The sequence below is a fragment of the Marmota monax genome, unplaced genomic scaffold (genome assembly GCF_021218885.2).
Source record: "Marmota monax isolate L192 unplaced genomic scaffold, Marmota_monax_Labrador192_F-V1.1 WCK01_AAM20220418_F8-fsc00110, whole genome shotgun sequence".
Classification (NCBI taxonomy): Eukaryota; Metazoa; Chordata; class Mammalia; order Rodentia; family Sciuridae; genus Marmota; species Marmota monax.
Window position 1 is genome coordinate 4,395,606 of NW_026694633.1, and position 20,668 is coordinate 4,416,273.

A 20,668-nucleotide genomic window follows, 5' to 3' on the forward strand; every position below is an offset into this window, starting at 1 on the left:
GTTCATTTGGTGTGTGATCATTCCCTGGAGAGCAGAGGCACCACATCAAATGATGGCCCACCCCAAAGCCCAGAGCCATCAAAATTGATAGCCACAGAGCAGAGTTAATCAAGAGGGGAAAAAAAGAAAAAGAAAAAAAAAAAAAAAAAAGGAGAAAAGGAGTTCTCTTCCAGAATTATAGGTGTTTCACTGTCTCAAGTTTTAAATTCCAGTCACCTGGCAGAACCCTGGCAAAGAACACTGAAATGGATGTGCAAACACCGAAAGGAAGAGAGAATTTTTCAGTTTTCCATGAGTATGATGAAACCTTTAGCCTTATGGATGTGATGATGTGGGATTTAATCACCAGGCATACTGCAGGCAGTGTGCTGAATATCTGACTACCTTTTATTTGGCATGCTATCAGAGCAATGCAGAGGGAAGCAGTTCTGCAGAAGCATGGCCGCTCTAATTTGCATGGGTTAAACTGCCCATGGCACACAGCATGCAAATGAGGAAAAAGCAATTTGACATCAGTCTTACCATTTCTCCCTATTTAGTGACCCATGTGGGAATCAGAGCATTCAGTGAGAGACAGGGGATTAGGGAGAAAGAAACTCATTGAAAAAAAAAAAACTAAATCCTACAATTTTTTTATGTCCATATTCTCTCTTTATTTCATTCCAGAAATGTATTTGTTCGATTCACCTGAAGTAGGATTAGAGTAATCTAGGTGACCTAAATGACATTACATAATCTCTCCCAATTGGATAGAAGAAGAGCTGTGATAACCATGTATGAATTATAATTATGATTTTATTTTGAAGAGACCACAAACCATCATATTTCTCTATTGCTACCTACATGCCAGGGATGACTATTTTGGGTGAGACCAGGGGAGGAAGCACTTCAGGCGTTTCAGCTGAAATTTAGGAAGTTCAAGGTGTTAAGTGAAAGAGCCATTTCTTTCTAATTTCATAAAAATCAAAGGGGAAGCAATGATGACTTTAAAATTTGTCCTGAAGTCAAATTGGAGCCCTCAGAAAAAGGGAAGCTTTTGCAATTTCTAACTGTGCATTATATATACAAACAGCCTTGCAAGGGCTTTTCTATACAAGCACACTTGCATAAACAAAATAGCCTCAGTCTCAGCACTTAAATTTATCCCATTTGTGAAAGTGAAAGTAGAATTGTATTAAAAAGGCTCAATGGTGTTTAAATAAAATGCATACTATTAAGGAAGAGGAAAACTACCACACACATAGAATTTTGTGCAAATTTATTTTGGGTTTCTTTGGCAATGAGCCAAAATAGGAAAAGCTCATATGCACATTTCAGCTTTTTATTTATTTCCTCTTGGTAATTGTTAATGCCTATTTTCATCAAATGGAAAAGAAAGTGAAGAGTATACTATACTTGAACACAATGGGAACATAGTGTCTAGATATTTTTTAAGGCCATGAAAAGAAAAGGGTATTATAATCTTCCAAACTAGTAAAATAATAACAAGTTAGATAGATTTCTTTTGTGTTCTGATTATAGTACGTTAAGACCTTGTTAAGTCTCATCAAAGAATGTAACTAGAATTTAAAATGTTACTTGTCATTAAAAACTACATTTCATTATAGCATAAAGAGAGAATATGGTTTAAAAGAGTTTATTTTAAATCAATAATTCTGAGTAAAATATAATACTATCAGCTATGACTTACTTAAATTAAGGCACATTTTCCCCCAGGGCCTACTTTTCCGTATTTTGACACCTCAAAACACAACTAAAGAGATTTTAGAAAAATCAAAATTATTTAGAAATATTTAGCTAGTCCATAGCCCATTGATTTCAAGAAACTTTCACTTGTTAAAATGACCTACATCTTCCTAAACACTGTTATTTAGAAACACTTTAAAGTTCTGACCTGCTTTATAATTTTGCTTTTAATCAGAATTTGTTTTGTTTCTGTTATTAAAAATCTCCTTCCTGAAACATTAGAAATAATTGCAAATTCCTTTTAAGTTCAATTGATAACAGCTTGGAGGATGAGGCATATGTGAAAATTTCAGGGTAACATTAATGAGTAACTCAAAAGTAATATTTCCAGTCAAAGAAAATTAATTCTCCACACCAATAGCCTGTGTTTCAGCTGACATTTTGTTTCTTAGCCATCTACTATGGGAAAATGTACAATAACAAAGTTCTAGAAAATAGACGAGATCTAAAATTGATACCACTGGGTTCAGATCCATTTTCATACATTTTGTTCTCAGACAATAACAATATTCTTCATATAATGAGACTTTCTGGTAATTTATTGCATGGCTGTGTCAAGCCTGATGCTAAAAAGATATTAAAAAGGGGAAATAAAAGTACTATTTACCAAGAAAATATCTGAGAATGTATAAAAAAGAAATATGGAAAATGGGTGATTTTTTTAAACTATGGAGTGAATATGAAGATAGAAAGGTGTTCTTTTAGGCCTCTTTTTGGAAATAATATAGTTTATTAAAATTTTAGCTCAACTTCTTTAACCATTATATTGTTAAGGAACTGAAGCTAGTCTTTTCCTTATGTATTAAAATAAGTTACTTCCTATTTAGGAAATCAAAAGATATGACACTGGCTAAGTCACTTAACTTCAGTATACTCATCTGAAGAAAAAAGTGTTTGGATTATTAGTTCTTTCTCAAGTTTCATCCCATCTAAGAATGTGCTTGGGAGTTTTTCAGATTCCTGTATACTAATGAAAAAATGGTGGCAAAGCCAGTGTTTGTTTATTCAAATAATCTGCATGTCAAATTCGTGATTGTGCTAAAGTAAAAGTACTTATTTTCAAAGGCTGTACTAAGTGATCACAGACTATGGCTGTAAAAATCTCATCTTCTTATGGGAAAGTAATGCAAAATTAATGAGTACTTCCCAGACTGACTTTTATGAAAAATTAAACCATTAAATTAGCACTAAAAAGTAACGAGTTCTCAAACAAGAGTTTAAGACTTTTCATTTCAACCCTCAGTTATCTAAATGGCAGAATAGTCATTGAGAAGGAAGCCATATTGAAACCAGTGGACTGGAGAAGGAAGGGTTAGGGTTAGCTCTAGTTAAATTCTAGGTTTCTCCACTGTGGTGCTATTGACATATCGGGCCAGATAATTCTTTATTGTGGGAAGTTCTCTTGTGCACTGTAGGATTTTTAGTAGCATCCCTCTGCTCTATCTGGTAGCAGTGCCTTCTGCCCTCAATATGACAGCCAAATCTGTCTCCTAAGGGTGGTGAGTAGAGGAATCGTCCTCAGCTAAGAACAACAGGGTTAGAGAGAGTCAAGTAATCCAGTATTTTTAGTGCTTTGGATCAATGATATCCAAGAGTTGGGGTTGACAGGGTCACCCAAGGGGCTTTTTCTAGCTACACATGGTCCCAGAGATGTTGGTGTTTGGTTCACATAATTCCTTACAATTAATTATACTTCTGTTGCCTCTTCTCAACTCTGTCCAATGTAGTGGAATACACCCAAGTAAATAAAGCAAATTTGGAAAGTCTAAAATATCCAGGGTTAACCAGATGAAATCCACTAGAGCTCTGTCCCACATGAGAGCCACTCCTAGGCCATTTTTGGGACTCATAAAATTGCCTTGAATTGTGCATAAACACTCAACCATTTTACTGGTAACTATGGCATCAGAAAATAATTCTCTTTCTTCACCTGTTCTGGGAAAAAAATTGACAAAAGTTGTGACAATTTCCCATTCTTCTCACTATTATGAGGGAAAGGATCTGGCAAGGCCTTGGCAGAGAGCAATTAAGAATATTCCCCTCTTCCCTCTCCGTAAATACCATCCCCACACGGTACACATGTAGAGGCTCATTCCTTTATAAACAATAATCCTTTAGCTAGGATAACTTTCTAAATCGCTGAATGGTGAGATTGTCCTAATTCTGAAAAAGCGAGCCTATCTGGTAAAGCCCAGATGCATAGAAATGTGCTTTTCCCACTTGAGACCAGCTCTATGACTCAGGCCCAAATCCTAACAGGACAACTTCTTGTTTTTTCATAGGGTTTTACGCATCACAAAGTACTTCTACACACATGACCTTGAGTGATCTAAACAATCTCATAGGTGAGGTTGGGCAGGTGTTTTTATCCTCATTTTACAGATGAAAAAACTCTGGCCCAGAGAGGTTATGAGACTCATACTAGCCAGCTATTTACTGGGGGAGCCAAGATTTAAATGCAACTTGCTGATCCCCCAAGCCAGTGCTTTTTCCATGTAATTTCACAAAAATAGTGCTCAGCAGAGGTTCAGCCTTAAAGCCATCAGGATAGACTTTAGATTCCATGCATTGAGGACTCTGCAAGGTCTGGCTCTGAAAAGAAATCCCACTATGCTGTACTCATGCAGGCCTGACAAACAGCAGTGAGGCAGTCATCCTTCTTAGCAAGCTACCTCCGGTTGGCAAAGCCATATACTTCTCTAATGGAAAAATGTCTCCACAGATAAGGAAATAAAGTCACTTAACTCACCGGGATTCATTAACTAAAGTTGATGTTGCTGCTGATGCTCTTGTTAATGCCCCACAGAATTAATCTAACAATACCCAGTAACTCCTTGTTCACAAATCACACACTATAAATTTGGAGTGCTCTGGAATGATCTCTCTCTCTCTCTCTCTCTCTCTCTCTCTCTCTCTCTCTCTCTCGGTTAATAAAACCGCTGAGAGCCATCTCTTAGCAAGGCTGGTGAGGACAGGTTTGCTATTGGAAGGTACTGGAAGGAGAAACTCTGCCATTAATAAAGCACTAACACTTGGTGTTAGCCAGATGGAACATTGGAAAGGTGACATTTTTCTGAGAGTAGGCTCTAAGCTTTACATGGGGAGGGATGAAGGTCTCAGGCTGCCTTCCATCCAAGGGGCTCTCCTCCGAGTAGATGACTGGACTTTGAACCTGTGATTCCCCCAGCCTCTTCTGAATGTCAACATCAGGAAATTAATTTAATATTTACATTCTGTGAAAGCATGACCAAGAAAAGGTAATACTAACCTCATCTATAGCTTTCTTATAGCTCTGAGATAAGAGGGACCCAATCCAGAAGAATCCATAGAAGGGGAAAATCCAGAAGAAAGGAAGCAGGTTAGACACAGAATTGCAATCATTAGAACAAAACTAAGAAAGACAAAAAGCAAAGAGAAGTTCAACCCAGGACCATGCACATTTCTTTCATTATTATTCAGTATACCTCCTTACTTTAAGATCTTAAAAAAAAAAAAAAAAAGAACACAATAAACCCAAAAGGCTTCACATTCATTTTGTAGAAAAGAGTCTCAGAAAATTGAAATAAATTGGGTGGATAGTAACTCTTCCCAAATTAATTTTCCACTTTCAAATTTCAGCCTGCATGCTCTTAATTCTTTCTGTAAGTCTACATGATGTCCAGCAATGATGCTGGATTTCAAGTTGTCAAGCCCCTGTTCATGCCATGCTTATCAAGTTTGGGTCCATAAAAGACAGCTCCGGAAGGCAAGAAAAGTAGCAGAAAAACTGTAATGTTCATTCATATGGAAAATAATATGGGAAAGAGCAGAAGAGATAAGAGAAATCAATAGCAAGTGCTCGAGCATCCTTAACTGCTAGTTCAACATCTTTTTTGCCATTTCTGAGCAGAAATTATGGAAAGACACGAGTTATTTCTCTTACTGCTTTACTCTCTAAAGGAGCACTGATGATCAGCAAAACATTCAAAGGCAGAGGACACAATCCAAGATCTGCTCAGTTGTTTTTTAATCAGGTATCCCTTCCCTCTGGACGTTCCCGGCATCCTTTCTTTTATTCATCTCAACTTTTGCTCATTATAATCATGAATGTATCCCCAATTTATCTTGTGGGTTCTCTGGTAAATTAAAAGAGTTTAAAAACTCATAGAGGAAGGCACTCACAGCTGGTCGACTGGGCCGGGTAATGTCCCTGGATTCTTCTGGTTTCACCTTGGAAGGCTCATGGGGGAGCACAGGTGATCCTTCCGACTTACTGTTGGCTAGAGGGAAAACAGAGGGTCAAGAGAGACAGGACCATCAAAAAATGCAGACTCATGCCCCAGGTGAGTGATCAGTGGAGTGTCATCCCCCTCAGGATTACTGGATGGACTAGTCATTCACTTAGGTAAATCCTCAAGCATATACATGGAAAAATAATAAATGTTCAGACAAACAAAATAAGGAAGACACATTTAGACGTGTAACCTAGAAGTCGGTAGTAATAATAAGAAAAACTGTAGCCAGCACACTACCACCATCATGAACTGAGTACACATTGTATCAGGTAAAGGGCTCATGCTTTCTGTGTCAATTATCTCATTTAATCCTTGCTCCAACCTAGTGGTGTGGCACTATTTTTCTATATTACAGGTTAATGCAGACTAGAAAGACGACACAACTGGCCTGAACTCATGATGCTATTATGAGTTAAGTGGGGATTCTTTCTGAGTTCTCCAAGTTCTGTTCTTCATCACTCTGCTATAAACCAGCTTCCAAGTTAAGGTTCTATGCTTGATTTCCTCTTTTACTACTTACTCACCAGAATGGAATTTTGTAGGAAAAAAAAAAACCAAAAACCCTTATTTGGAATAATTTTTAAACAGGAGTGTGAGTGGTCTGGGATCTTTGAGGAAGGAAGAATTGGGGGGGGGGCTAGGAAAGTGTTGGTGATAAAGTGAAGAGCCCCAGAATAAGAGGTAAGGGTGGGGGAGGCTCCCAACTTTTCTTTTGTTGATGAACTTATAGGTAGAAAAACCACAGTCCAGGGTAGGAGAGATATTTTGTTGTGTTTTAAAGTGGTCTTTCCTAGGCAGGGACATACGAGGGATACAAGAACACTTTAAATCCAGAACTAGGAACTTCAGTTCATCAGAATATAAGAACTTCAGTTCTTCAGAATATAAGAATTAAACCTCATCTACGTCAGAGAATAAAATGATATATATAATTTTTGTTTTCTTTAGTATTTGCTCTAATAAGTTGCTTGTGAATAGAAGGGAATGACACTTTTCTAAGTTAAGAAAATTTGTGTTCAGACACAAAGACATAGCTCTGGTCTATGTCACAGATGTCAGAAGAATGCATACAGGGGCAGCCGTGGGCCAGTCTAAGTCCCAAGACACAGACATGGAAATCAGGTGTTAGACACCAAACTTTTCAGTATGGACACACAATGATTCCACTTATTTACAACCTGAAAGGGATATTAGGACATAAACTACAGTAGTCTCCACTGCAGAGGCCAAGAAAGAATAAACAAGACGTGGATCTCATTGAACAAAGTGGTTTATAAGTATATAAATATTTATTAAATGAACTTCAAAAGCACTGGTTTTTATCACTTGGAACCAAGATTACCTTTTGCAGAAGGTGATCCAGAGTAATTTTTGACTAGCTAGAAAATGTATTGTTACATAAAATTACATGTTCAATATTAATGGTTTTCAATAGGATTCTCCATTAATGAAAAGTAAACAGTAATGAATGATTTGCATTAAATGCTTAGAGAGACTAATTTTTACCTAATAATCAGAAAAGTCAAATATGTTTTTTTCAAGTCAGAAATTTTATTTCTTCCCCAAGTGTATTTATTCTAAATGTTAGTCTTTATTAAATTTCATTTTGAAAAATACCTAGAATTATGAACTATGTTCAGAATTCTAAAAGGGATGATTGGCACATTGGGAACAGGACATTCAGAGGTACATAAAATTCTAAAGGCAATCAAATAAAAATGGAAATTCAGTGACTAGTAACTATTTTTAAATAAGACCACAGTTTGACGATTTCTCTGGAAAACACTAGTACCTGAGATTAGCAAGAATTTGGTCCACACAATGAAGGATGGTGACCCAGTCCCTGAGGAAGATTGAGGCAGCGAAGGGGCTATTTGGGGTCACAGAGTGATGACCACACCAGGACCAGGGTCAATAAAGACCCCTCTTTCCACCTGTAGCTTTCCTCCATGGGCAGTGTCCCTGGGGAAAGGTAAGATAGGCTTTACCTCGAACTCTGGTGCGTTCACTGGATCCCGCTTGTGACCCAGGCTGGGAGCCTCCTTGAGAACTGGGCTGGGAGCTGGGGGTGCTGGAGCTGGAGGAACTGCCACTGCTGGTCCTCTGCAAGGGGCTCTCCAAGACTGGCTCCGTTCTCCGGAGATCCGGGTTGCTGCAATGGTGGAGCACATTGATTACACCCTCAAGACTTGGCCAGTTTTTCAAACCACACATCTGATAAGGGTTCTGTATCCAAAATATATAAGGAGCTCAACAAAACAGCAAGAAAACAAATAGATTTAAAAATGGGCCAAGGATCTGAATAGACATCTGTCAAAAGAAGACAGAAAATAGCCAACAGACTTATGTAAAAATGCTCCACATCACTCAGCATAGAGAAATCAAATTAAAAACACAAGGAGTTATCGCCTGACACCTGTTAGAATGGCAATTATCAGAATGAGATGATAAGTGTTGATAAGGATACAGAGAAAAGAAAACACCTGCACACTGCTGATGGGAATGTAAATTAATACAGCCATATATCATATATATGTGTGTGTGTGTGTGTGTATATATGTACATGTTTGTATATGTGTGTACACACACACACACACACACACTGTGGATTGAACACAGAGGCACTTAACCACTGAGTACATCTCCAGTACTTTCTATTTTTTTGAGACATGGTCTCCCTAAGTTGCTTAGGGCCTGGCTAATCTGCAGAGGCTGGCCCAGAACTTGTGATCCTCCTGCCTCAGCTTCCCAAGCCCCTGGGATTGCAGGCCTGTGCCACCGTCACATATGTGTTTTAAACACAAAAACATCAGACACACAAAAAAGCAAGCATGACATGATCTTCCTCATATGTGGACAAGTCCAACTCTGAAAAGCAACGAGGCTATCAGGGCCTCTGGGATCAGTAGGAGGAGACCAGGGAGATGCTGATCAAAGGGAACAGTTCAGTTAGGATGAATAAGTTCTGAAGATCTCTTGTACACTATGTGACTATAATTAGTAATAATGTATACTTGAAGTAGATTTTAAATGTTTTCATCAGAAAACATGAAGACTATGTGAAATGATAGATGTTAATTTATACAGATTCAAAACATCACATTGATGCTGTGTGTGTGTATGTATAAATTTTATTTGTCAGCTGTTCATCAATAAGCCTGGGGGGAAATAACTTGCCATTGGTGGAGCAGCACCGTACAGCACTTGTCCGCAAGGTCAAGGGGTAAAGGGGGCACTCAAGATGCCATGCACTGAAGGAGTCCCAGAATGATGGCAGTTTGACTTCCTCATGGAGCTCCTGGCCAGCTCCTGGGCATGCAGGGAATGAACTCCTGACTCAATCTTTCAGTCATTACACTAAAAGCACTATCTCTGAGATGGTGAATCTTAAAGGGAAGCTTCCTTGACTTTTTCCTGTGTGCATTATACTAAACTTAAAATATAGGAAGCAACACTCAAAATCCCTGAACAAGAAGATATTCAACTTAATTTCACTATTTTACTATTTGGTAAATTATCTTCTCATCTTTTTTCTTTTGTATATAAGGCAGCATATCATATATTTGGTTTTTATTTTTGCTTTTTAAAGTTTTTAATACTGCATTGTGAGCATTTTCTTATGTTTTGGAAAAAAAGGAATGGCTGCATTATAGTCCACTGTATAGATGAATTAGTTTGGCCATCCTCTGCTCTTAGATATTAAGGTGCTTCCAATACATTGCTGTGACAAATAATGATGAGATAATCAGCTGTCTGCACACCAATACTAAATCATATCTCTATTTCCTGGAATTGGAATTCTTGGGTGAAAGGCATGAACTTAGGTATGTGTAAGTGCACATATGTATACAGATGTAGCATTCCTTTGACTCTTTAGCCAAAACCTTTCTAGTAAGCATTTATTTTGTGAGCCTCACTGGATTGGGAAGAGGGATGGAGAAGCACAGGTCACAGGGCGAACACTCAAGTTACAACATGATGGTGGCAATGAGATACACACAATGGAGACAACATTAAACATGGTAACTCTGAATGTTGTCTGGGAAAGAGGCTGTAAATACTGCTGGAGCTTGGGAAACAATTCTTGCAGACTGGAGGGGTCAAGGACAGTGGGATGAAGGAGGGAGAACTTGACTGGGTCTTGGAGCAGTAAGCTGGGAGGCTGGAAAGAGCCTGTGTAAAGACGAGGGCTGGGGTTTCCAGGTGTATGTGGTGTGGAGGGGACACCAACAGGAAGGAGTGCCAAGTTGGAGAGGAGGGTGATCAGAAGGAAAGATCAGGTTATAGCCCGATCAGGCACCAGCCTTTAAAGCCTGGCAGAGAAGGTGCATCCCCCAAGGGAGGTCTATGCATGACTGGCCAGGAGAAGGGCAGGCAGTACAGTGAGGGGCTGTTGCCATGTTAGATGGCGAGGCCTGGGCCAGGGTTGTCCCAGTGTAGAACAAGAGCAAGGGCATTAGCAGAATCAGTTGAGATGAGCATGCATCTCTGATGGGGCTCAGATACTCTTCCCATGTGAAGCTAATTGGATCCCATGGGCATTAAATCCCTGACCTGGACCTCATTAGCACAAGTCCTCCCACTGGAGCTAACCAGGGTGGGTGCTGATCTTGACAGGCTGCTATTTTTGCTGGGGTAGACTAAATGAAGTCTTTGGTTTCTATGTAACCACCTATAGAAAAAGGGAGAACTTACAATGCTTTTCTACCTTTTTATTTTTATTTTTTTTGTCAAACACTAGCAATTTGAGAAAATGTCATACTGTTCACATTTTTCCCTTCTTTATTATGTATGTATGGTGTGGCTTTGGGTCCAAGGGGTCTGAGCTAAAGGCTCTAGGTTCAATTTCAGAAGGATTCCACTAAATAATAGATTTCTCTTGTTCATGTATTACTGAGTCTACTCAATCTAAACATGTAAAAATTTGAAAACATCCAAATAGATTTTTTTAAATGCTAACTTTTAATTCCTACATTTGGCATTGTGCAGACAATGATGTTTGGTCTATAAAACACATAGTAAAGTAAAATGTGGCAATTATTCCATCCACTTGAATCATATAAAAAGTCAAAATAGAAAATGAGGATTACAAAGTGATTTTGTGCCCAAGTACTTGGGCCAAGTCTTTTAATTAACTGGCTGGCTGCCAAAATTCACTTTACTTTGTTCTCTGATGATACAGTCAATGAGAATAAACAAGTCATAAGAAGATAGGCTTGGGATGGGACAGAGAATTATTTTGAAATTAAGCTTTTAGTTATTGGGTTTTGACTGGGTGTTTCTGGCTCAATTTAAATCTTTTTATATTCTGAGTGTACTTGTTTGATCGAATTTTAATTTGCTTTAAAAGAATGCATGAATCAAAGTTAAATATTAAACTGTCTGGGAGTTTTAAAAACAATCTAGTTAAACGCTCTTATCAAAACTTGATTTAAACTCAACTGATTGCCCTGACAGCATTAGGCACTGGAAATCCACAGGGCAGGTGAGAACTGCTCTTGGATCTGGCAGCTTGAGCAATGCTCAGCAGCATACACAGGAGAAAGAGGAGCCAGGATGGTTGCCTGGGGTCACTGAACCGTGGGATCACCAAGACTTCAGCCATTTAGGAAGGGAAGCATCACCAGCATGTGACAGACGACACCAGTTCCAGCTTGAGTGCATAAGAGTTCAGAGTATAAATATGTCTCCCAAGACAATGATATTTACAAGGTATTGAGTCTCACAGGATAAGGATCGATAATCTTAAGATTAGGAGGAATGTCAACACATTCATCTACCCCAGAGTGGGAAACAGGAAAAACGGCGTGGAGTCCGTCAATGAATCAAGGGTGTCCCTTTCCCCTAGGAAAACCAGGCAGCAGTGGCAGCTGCACTGGTGCTGTGATCAACATAAAGTGGCGCTTCAGAGAGTAGACTTTGGTGTAAGGCTACCAGAGTTCAAATACTGACTTATTAACTTCATCACATTGGGCAATTTGCGCAACTTTTGTTTATCTCAGTTTGTGCATTTAAAACATGGGGATGACTACAGTCACTACCTCACAGAGTTGTAGAGTTTAAACATTTAATATTTGCAATGTACTTAGAGAAGTATACCATACATATAAGTGCTCCAGAGGTGTTCACTAAATAAACAAAGACCTGCAAAGGTTGCCCAATAACACTTGGTTGAACAACTGACTGCAGCACAGCTATACCTGCTCAAAACTACAAAAGCATGCTCTCTAGAGGACTCTTTCTGATTTGGTACAATGTGTGTAGATAGCAGAAGGAAGGGTATTTAGAATAAAGCTCTGCTTTTATTTTGTAACAGCTACATGTCAGCATACTGCGTGACACTGCCAAGAGTCTTCCCTTCAAGGATACGAAGGAGTTTTCTTTTTATTCAAAGGTACTGTTTTCCAAATTATCAAATACAAAACACACATTCTGCAGTTTCTGTTTAAAATTAGTACTAATATTAAAAATCCGAGCTTCTTAACCATTATAATCTGCCAATTTTTTTTTTGTGGTTATTGGTTTCATACAATGGGTTGTTTCTCACACACATCATATTATCCACAGGGCAAACTGCTCTCCTTGATGGCTCTTCTCCATATGGTAACTTTGGAGCCTGAAATCCTTTGGTGTTGAAACACTGTTATTTTAAACTTGGGGTCTGTAAGTTTGCCACAGGAGAAGAGAGAGGGTCTGCCTTTTACAAATAAGCTAATTCACATATTTACACCAAAGAAAAGCAACAAAAAGGTGAGGCAAACAAATATAATTTGCCCTTAATTATATCTGTACTCTAAAGAGTAGCAGGAAATAGTAGGCCCTATGACTTAGGCAGTCTTGGTTGGAGTCACTGGGTCCCAGGGCTGTGTGCAGCCCTGTATACAGCAGATTCTTAATATATATTAGCTAAATTTAGCAAATGAATTAAAAATAATAACAGAAGTGTCCTGAATCTGTCCCTAATTAACTATAGCTTTCACTGGCATTTATTCTAATTTTGCTAATTTTTTAGTTTCCCTTATTATCACTTCAAAGAAAAGACTGGGAAGAAAAGAAGGACTATCAACCAAGAGTAAGAAATGCAGTGTAGAAGCCCCAGGTAATCAAACTTTTCTCTAAACATGACACTATGTGGTACCTTTCCATGGTTCAGACTTGTAGCCAGTGTGACATCAACAAAGGTGAAGAAAAGAAAAAAAAAATACTATGTGGGGGTTTGATCCACAGTACTGCAACAAAACAAAAAAACATATCTGTGTGCACTGGAGTGTCACTCTCTGAATGCTGCTCTTAGATTGCTAAGAGGTAAAGATACCGAGATGAAAGACCTTGTGGAGAAGAGCTACAGGCGATATAAACTGCTATCTTTCAGGCCACTGAGTTTTGGGGTGGATTATTAACCAGGAAAGGTGAATGAGAGCTATCTCTATACAGGAAACTGTATTTTAAGCTTTTATAAATGCAATCCAATCTGGAGCTGCAAAGCCTAATTTACATCTTAAATGTTGGTCACATGGAGATATGTGTTAGCAAGACATGGGGGTGTTCTATTGGACTGTTCCACATGCAGAGATAGGGATTCTCCACTGTCCCCAATTTTCTTCCACTGTAGGTAAATAATTATTACCTTTTAGCTCGCTTCCTTTCTACCTAAGTAGACCATCTCTCATGCATTCTTTGGAAATATTGAGAAATATTGGAAATATTAAAAAAAGGTAAAAATATTTAAGTGATTCCAGGTAAAAACTCATATTTTATAAGCATCTGACCATCAAACACTGATTAAGTGGGGCCCCAATGTCATTAAAATCTCACTTTGGAGAGAATAGAAAGCTTCCTTTTATTTGACTACATAATGGTAGATCTTTCTTTTTACTTTTTGGTCGACAGAAGGAAAAATACTTAAAAGTTGAAATAATTTTGGATCCAAAGCAACCTCAATTCTAAGCAACTGATTTAATGAACAGAGCCCTAAGGGCAGGGTTCAAAAGAGCAAGAAGCCCTGACAATTGGGGGCTTATTGCTGCTCTAGGAAGGGGATGGAAGAAGTTTGTTGGAGAGCCAGGGCTGGCATTCCTCTGGCTCCCCAGCCACAGTGTGTCTGGGTCTGCTCGGTGCTGCTTAGCAACACCAGCTCAGCATGAGTCTGACAAGTCACTGGGAAGAAAAAAATGGCTCATTCAGAGCCTCCTGTGATTGGTATGAGCTAGCATCTTTGCCCTCAAGGGATGCATGCTGCTCTTAGCATAATTTCATCTTATTTATGGACTGACCCCTTCCTAAGGCTTTTCATGTGAAGAAGAAAGAGCGTTAAGATCAAAAACATTCCATATCTTAAAAATGTGTACAAATAACTGCAAGCTTCATTTCTAGTCTGTCTCTCTCTCTTACTAGGAAAGGAGGGTCTTTCTCTTATTATGAACACAATGAAGGAGAAGAAAACAGCCTGCCCAAGCTCATCCTTTTTATAGCCTCAGCAGAGGCCATTTGCTATTTCAGTGGATCCTAAAAAGGAATGTATTCATCATGAAAAATCTGAGGGAAGCTTGATGAACGGCAGCAGCAAACAGCATCTGTTACCACATAAAATCTGCCCAGATACTGCAAAGATATTGCTTACTTTCTAGCTTGTCGAGACTGCTATACTAACCAGTGGGAGTGGATGCAATTTCCTGACTATAAGAGTATACATTGTGGATGGAAAATTCTGGAAGGGAGAGCAGAGAATAACGGAGAAAGCATAACTGCATTTCAGAGACCCTCAACAATGCCCAATAAGTGATCTCCCTACTGGAGCTGGTCCTTTCCTAAGTGCCAGGCTGGAGGAGCTCTGCAGTTGGTCACTCTTTTCCGGGCAGTTGCTTTGTAATGTCTCAATGGTTCCCAGGGCTCATTTCTTGACTGGATGCTAAAAATCACCTCATAATAGACCATTTTGACTTGCTGACTCCCTTCAAATGGGACTCGGAAGCTACAGTTCGGGATAGTGCAATCTGATTTATATTTGCATTGTTGCTCCTAGATTTTAAAAACTGTCAGTTCAATACACCTGACTGCCTCCTGGGTTGCTTCATTCACTCATCCAGTTGCTCATTCATTCTTAGAACCCCACCGTAACACTGATTTCTAAGATTTATTGAAGTAGTAAGAGGCATGTGGTCTGGTCCGTCAATGCTTAACGTCCAGGTGGTAAGTTAACAAGCTTCTGAAGCAAAAAAACAAACAAACAGGGAACTTTAAAAAAATTTTTTTTTTCCTTAGGAAAGCAATGATGACAATGGCGGATGAGGCTTCTTCCTTTACTTGTCACCTTCCTTCCCTTACCTTGCTCTGATGGGTTGAGAGCCTAGTCTGGGTCCCAAAGCACTACCGTTCCCAGGAGAATTCTTTCTGGCTAATGCTGGGGATATAGAAGTTGTTCTTTGAGGCACCTGGAAGAAAAGCAGAATTCAGGAATATTTTCCAGAAAATAGTGACCACAGGCTCCTATCTGAAAATCTTACTCCTTTATAACGATAAGCAGAAGCTACAGAAACTATCTGAAATATGGAAGAATTATATTATTTGTTCCTCAAAGAAATATTCAACTCCCCAAATAAAACCAAACAAAGATCTGCAGACCAAAGACTCCGAAGCATACCAGCAACCATGAAGGAGGGTGATTTCCAATCTTAAAAGCAACCTTAAAGACAGATTAAGTTAATAGCCTTGACTTTCTGAGCTCTGTGTAATTAACCTCTCTTGTTTGGCCAAGAGTGGTAGATTCCTGAAACCTTTTTAGGGTACCATTACCTCACTGGTGGCTGCATCAAATGAAAGCTGTCCAGACAGTGCCAAGTTCCATTTTTAGCTCACATTACCACTAACAGGCTATCTAATCCACAGAGAAACTGGGATATCAGGCTAGAACTCAGGACATTAAGTCATTTCAGTGAGACTGGAGAACCTGATACAATGGTTCCTGGATATTTCTACTTGCTAATTAACCTGCAATTACCATTTAGATCCTCAGGTCAGAAGACTTTTTTGAAGACTAAAAGGGCCATCAAAAAGTCTGTGTGAATATCAAGGAGACTGTGAGGTACAGCAGGAAAGTGAATTATTAACTTATCTGGGAAAAGCTCAAGGTAGATTCAAGTATGTTTCCTTTGATGAGACTCATGCAAGACCCTTTTTTATGAAATCAAATATTGTCAGAGTACCAAAGGAGTCCACGATTTGAAAGAATCACATTATGACTTCTAGTGCAGAAAATGACTTTCAATGTAAAGTGTCAGCCTCTGTTTTGAAAAATTAATTTTTTTATTACAGCCCATTTTAACACAAAGATGAGGCAGTGAAGGAGAGTGACCACACTGGTGCTACCATCCATTCAAGTTAAATATTACTACTACTATTTTACCTTTTTCTTTTTGTAAACATGAACATTGGAAGAGTTGAAAGAGTCTAATTTAATTACTAAAACTTAAGTATCTGAACCAATTTGGAGTTTCCGCCACCTTTACAAATACACAGCTGTATGTATTTAGAGTGGACCAACAGCTTCCACTTTCCGTCTCTCTGACTCACCTCATTTGTCACATTGATCTTTGCTCCTAAGTAACCTTTTCTGATGGCACTTCTGCTTCAACAAGAGGAGGACACCACCAAAAAAAAAGCCATCATCAGCTGTTTTCATTTTCAAAATAATAGAATTCTGCTGTAATAGTATACTATCTTTTTTCATAGAATTAATGATGGCATTGTTTCCTGGAAATTGTGGGTCATTCCATGTGTCTGTCACAGCTCTCTACACTGAGTTCAGGAGAAAGGGGATTCCTGAACTAGGAAGAATCTAATATAAAGATGTTTTCAGTATTTTGAAAAACATCTTGGTTGTTTGTAGCCCGTTACAGTCACAGTCCAGAACATTTCTGGGATCTAACAATGACTTGGTACAGGAGAACAAAAGAACTCGAACTCAGGACTGTTCTGTCCAGTGGAAAGGCTGGTATTTTACCCTAAAGTTTCATCCTTAGTAATTAATCAGGGCTGGAACTGAATTGTGACTTAGCCTAGAAGAAGCTGTCCTTACATGGAGCCAACCAGAAGTTTGCAAGGGCAAATAGCACCTTCTGAATTCCTGAAATCTAGTTTTACTTTAAATGAATGTTTTACTTTTTATCTGGGTGTTTTCAATTTGTCTACAAGTAGATGTGGTCATCATTGGAAATATCCATTATTCTATTTTTAATATGGATAGTAAAGTGGTCTGGAATGCTTGGGTTGAGAGCGCCAATTCTGGTACAGGACACATACTTCCAAGCCATTCAACTGACCTGAGTCTCAGCTCTTTTGGGGAGATGACAGTCAGAAATGATAAGTGATAATCCAAGTCTCAGCTTGGGAATGAGGAGGGACCAAGACAAGCATGTGGAGGGAGGAAGTCAGCATCACCAGGCTTTTCAGGGTGGGCCAGTGGTGGTGCTCATGACGATCGATTGTGACGAGGATGGTGGTTTCGATGGTGACATTACCTTTGGTGGAATGTCTTCTTCCTGTCGTAACCAAGAGCTTCGGTCAAACTTCTCAATACGAGTGGGGAGAGGAGGGTTTTCGGAGGTGGGGTCCGAGTTCTGGCGTGGCATCTCCACGCGGTGAGAGGTGACGCTCAGGGCCTCCTGAAACCCGGAGAGGCCCTTGGTGGGCTGCTCATGCACTGACTGGGAGGCAGTCAAGGCAGGACCCTGGGATTTTACAGCTACCAGCTGCGGGATCTAAGCACAAACCAACATCAGAGCAACATTATTAGAAGACGATTTGCCAGTGTCTCAATCAGTTGAAGGAGGGGAAAAAATTCCAGGGCCTGAGAATTGAATTACAGGGTCCATCATGCCCACAGCACACTTTAAACAGCCCTTCAGAATCTCCCATCTAGAGCAATGTGTAGGGCTGAATTGGAGTTTTGGCAACAAGTTAAATGGCTTTCTGAGAAGCCGTGGATCGTGTGATGCTACTGACGATAGCTGTATTGAGCGAGCATTTATTGACCAGCAATATATTTAGACACTTCTCTTCTAACATTACAAACTTCCTCCTTTAAAACACCTAACTTTGACTTTAGAGAGTGTTGTTGCTCTGTAAAAGCAGGACTGCTCTAAACTTCTTGTCAACTCACTGAGTCTACAACCATTTCCCTCATTTTACACATAAGTATCATAAGGTGCAAAGAGGTTAAGCCACATGATGACTCCTCAGCTGACAGGTGCTGGAGCCTGGATTGGGACCTAGTATTGAATTCCCATGGCCCACAAGCCTAACCTCTGCATGTCCTGCTTTCTGTGCTGCTACCTCTGACCATCTACAGCATTAACCATCGCTTGACACCAGGATGTGTCTTATGAGTTCTAAAGTCTCACCACTGGCCATCTGGTGATACTGCTTGTGCAGACAAGACATGCAGTCTTGAAGTGATACTGGGGGTCCTTAAGAGTAATCATCAGAACCCAGGGCACAGGGTACCCCTTTATCATAGCACTGCTCACGCTTCATTATCTTTAATAATTCTTTAACCCAACACTCCCATTCAGGAAGCTCAGTTTCCCGGAGACAGGAGCTATGTCTGTCATGCTGAGTTTAGCTCTGTGTCCTGTCTGTGGAAGGTGTTCCATAGATATTGGCTGAGAAAGAAATCTAGAGAGCTTTCTAAATCAAACCGTGAATTCAACAAGCGTTTAGTATCTGCTTTGTACAGGACTTGTCAGACTTGTCTAGTCTGAAATTTTAGTTGGCATGTCATTAATGACAATTTGGAGAGAATCCTCAAAGCCCAGCTCCACTGAATGTTAAGGCTTCCATCGGAACAGAATCAATGAAAATTACACCAATGCTAAATATCATCACTAAATACATTAAATAGGACTTAAAACCAGAGCACATTTAAAAAATATCTACTGCAAGACACAAACTTACTTTAAAAAGAACCTAAGTCAATCAATAAAAATAAAACCAAAAACTGAGGCACCTGAAAAAATTTTCCCCCAATTAGCTGGTATAAAATATCTATATTTTTCATTTTCTGGTCACTTTTAGAAAGTAAGTGTCTCCTCCTAAGCTGCCTATTAACAGGGGGAAAAAGTAAACCTTATAAGGTCAGAGTTGGGGGTTTTAAAAGAAAAGTTCTTGTAAAAATGTATCCTTTTGAAGGTAGGCATAAAAGAATTATGTACATAGAAAAACGACCCAGAAGAAGCTATGTTGAGCTGGCTGGTTCTCAAAAGTCTTGGAAGCCATCTATTAGAGGTGACTTAAATCTCAAAGAATACTTGATTTTATCACTACTCTTTGAACTCCTGTTCAGATAGTATTCCATATTTCAAAAGTGACCTTAAAATACATTGTGGAAAGTCCTAACACAGGTGGATGCCTGGAAGAAATTCTAGACAGGTGTAAAAAGCTGCATTACCTATATCTTTCTATGGAATTCCATGCTCTGTTTCACTTCATATTCCATTTCAGGCATATTTAATTTAAAAGTCCTATAGAGCTTCCAGAAATTTTCTCCTTTCCTAAAAGTGAAATAATCTCTTTTCCTCACTGAGTTGCTTAAGACAGTGGTTTGCAGACTCTAAAGGTAGCAGAATCACCTGGAAGTCTTGTTAAATCATAGACTGCCAGGCCCCACCCAAGGTGCTGAGTGGAGCTGGACACTATGCATTTCTTTAGTTCCTGGGTGATGCTGAAGCAGTTGGGGGGTGAGCTTGCTGGGGGAAATGGCTGGCTTACAAGACTCTGTTTTACTACACCAAGTTCATTTAATTTTTCTAGGTTCAGACTCCAGTGCAAAATACCAAGAAACAAAAGACTCTGTGTGTGTGTGTGTGTGTGTGTGTATAGACTTCAAAGGTCTATAGGAATTTTAGTCTTGGTAATTATAACCAAAAAGATTTTTGTCCCCACCTTGCAATACTCTTAGGAGTCTTCAGAGGAGCCAGTTTACCAAGAAGGAATGGTGTGGTTGACTCCAAGTGAAGGGTGGTGCTTTTTCCTTTCTCACTCTTTCTTCTACCCTTCAAATTCAGTGGAACCTTATATATTGCTATAACTTTGACATTAGGGTTGTCATTTGACTGCTCCTATGCCTAAATCATGTTATAATCCTGTGGGCTTTTTTTTGTTGTTGTTATAGTATTTTTTTATACCTTCATTTTATTTGTTTATATGTGGTGCTGAGGGTCGAACCCCGTGCCTCACACATGCTAGGAAAGTGCTCTACCACTAAGCCATAGTCCCAGGCCCTCCCCTGGGCTTTTACTAAGTTTTATCATACATCCTAATGCCCAGTGAAATAAAGAAGAGATTATACCTGGGGATCAACAGGTCTGAGCATAGGGGGTGTCCGAGCAGGCTGAACCCCACTAATGCTGAAGGACTCCGACCTCGGGGGCAGATTGGGGTCAGATATCCTGTTGGCAACTTTGTGAGGCATGGCAGGTGAACTCTGCCGGTTCAGCCTTGACCGTTCTTCTACCTAAAAGCCAAAGGAAAAGAGAGCCTCAATGGATAGAAGTCAATTAATTCCCAGTAAGGATTTTCTGTAGTCACCTGCACAGCCATTTTTGTGTCCCTCTGATCAATTCAAAGAGCCATGAGTCTTCCTTTCTGCTCTG

General features: G+C 39.4%; 1 protein-coding gene across 7 annotated transcripts in view; it reads right to left on the reverse strand.

The window, feature by feature from the left end:
• Tnik (TRAF2 and NCK interacting kinase) overlaps positions 1-20,668 on the reverse strand; it is a 383,659-nt gene that overhangs the window by 39,864 nt on the left and 323,127 nt on the right. For 4 of the 7 annotated variants that reach the window (XM_058572271.1, XM_058572273.1, XM_046422907.2 and 1 more), the window contains 6 exons: positions 20,365-20,529; positions 17,537-17,776; positions 15,345-15,451; positions 8,009-8,172; positions 5,908-6,005; positions 5,015-5,038 (listed from right to left, as the gene is read on the reverse strand). In XM_058572271.1, coding sequence (XP_058428254.1) covers positions 5,015-5,038; positions 5,908-6,005; positions 8,009-8,172; positions 15,345-15,451; positions 17,537-17,776; positions 20,365-20,529 — 798 coding nt within the window. The remainder of the gene's footprint in view (positions 1-5,014; positions 5,039-5,907; positions 6,006-8,008; positions 8,173-15,344; positions 15,452-17,536; positions 17,777-20,364; positions 20,530-20,668) is intronic. The other 3 variants (XM_058572272.1, XM_046422906.2, XM_046422908.2) reach the window with 1 other exon arrangement.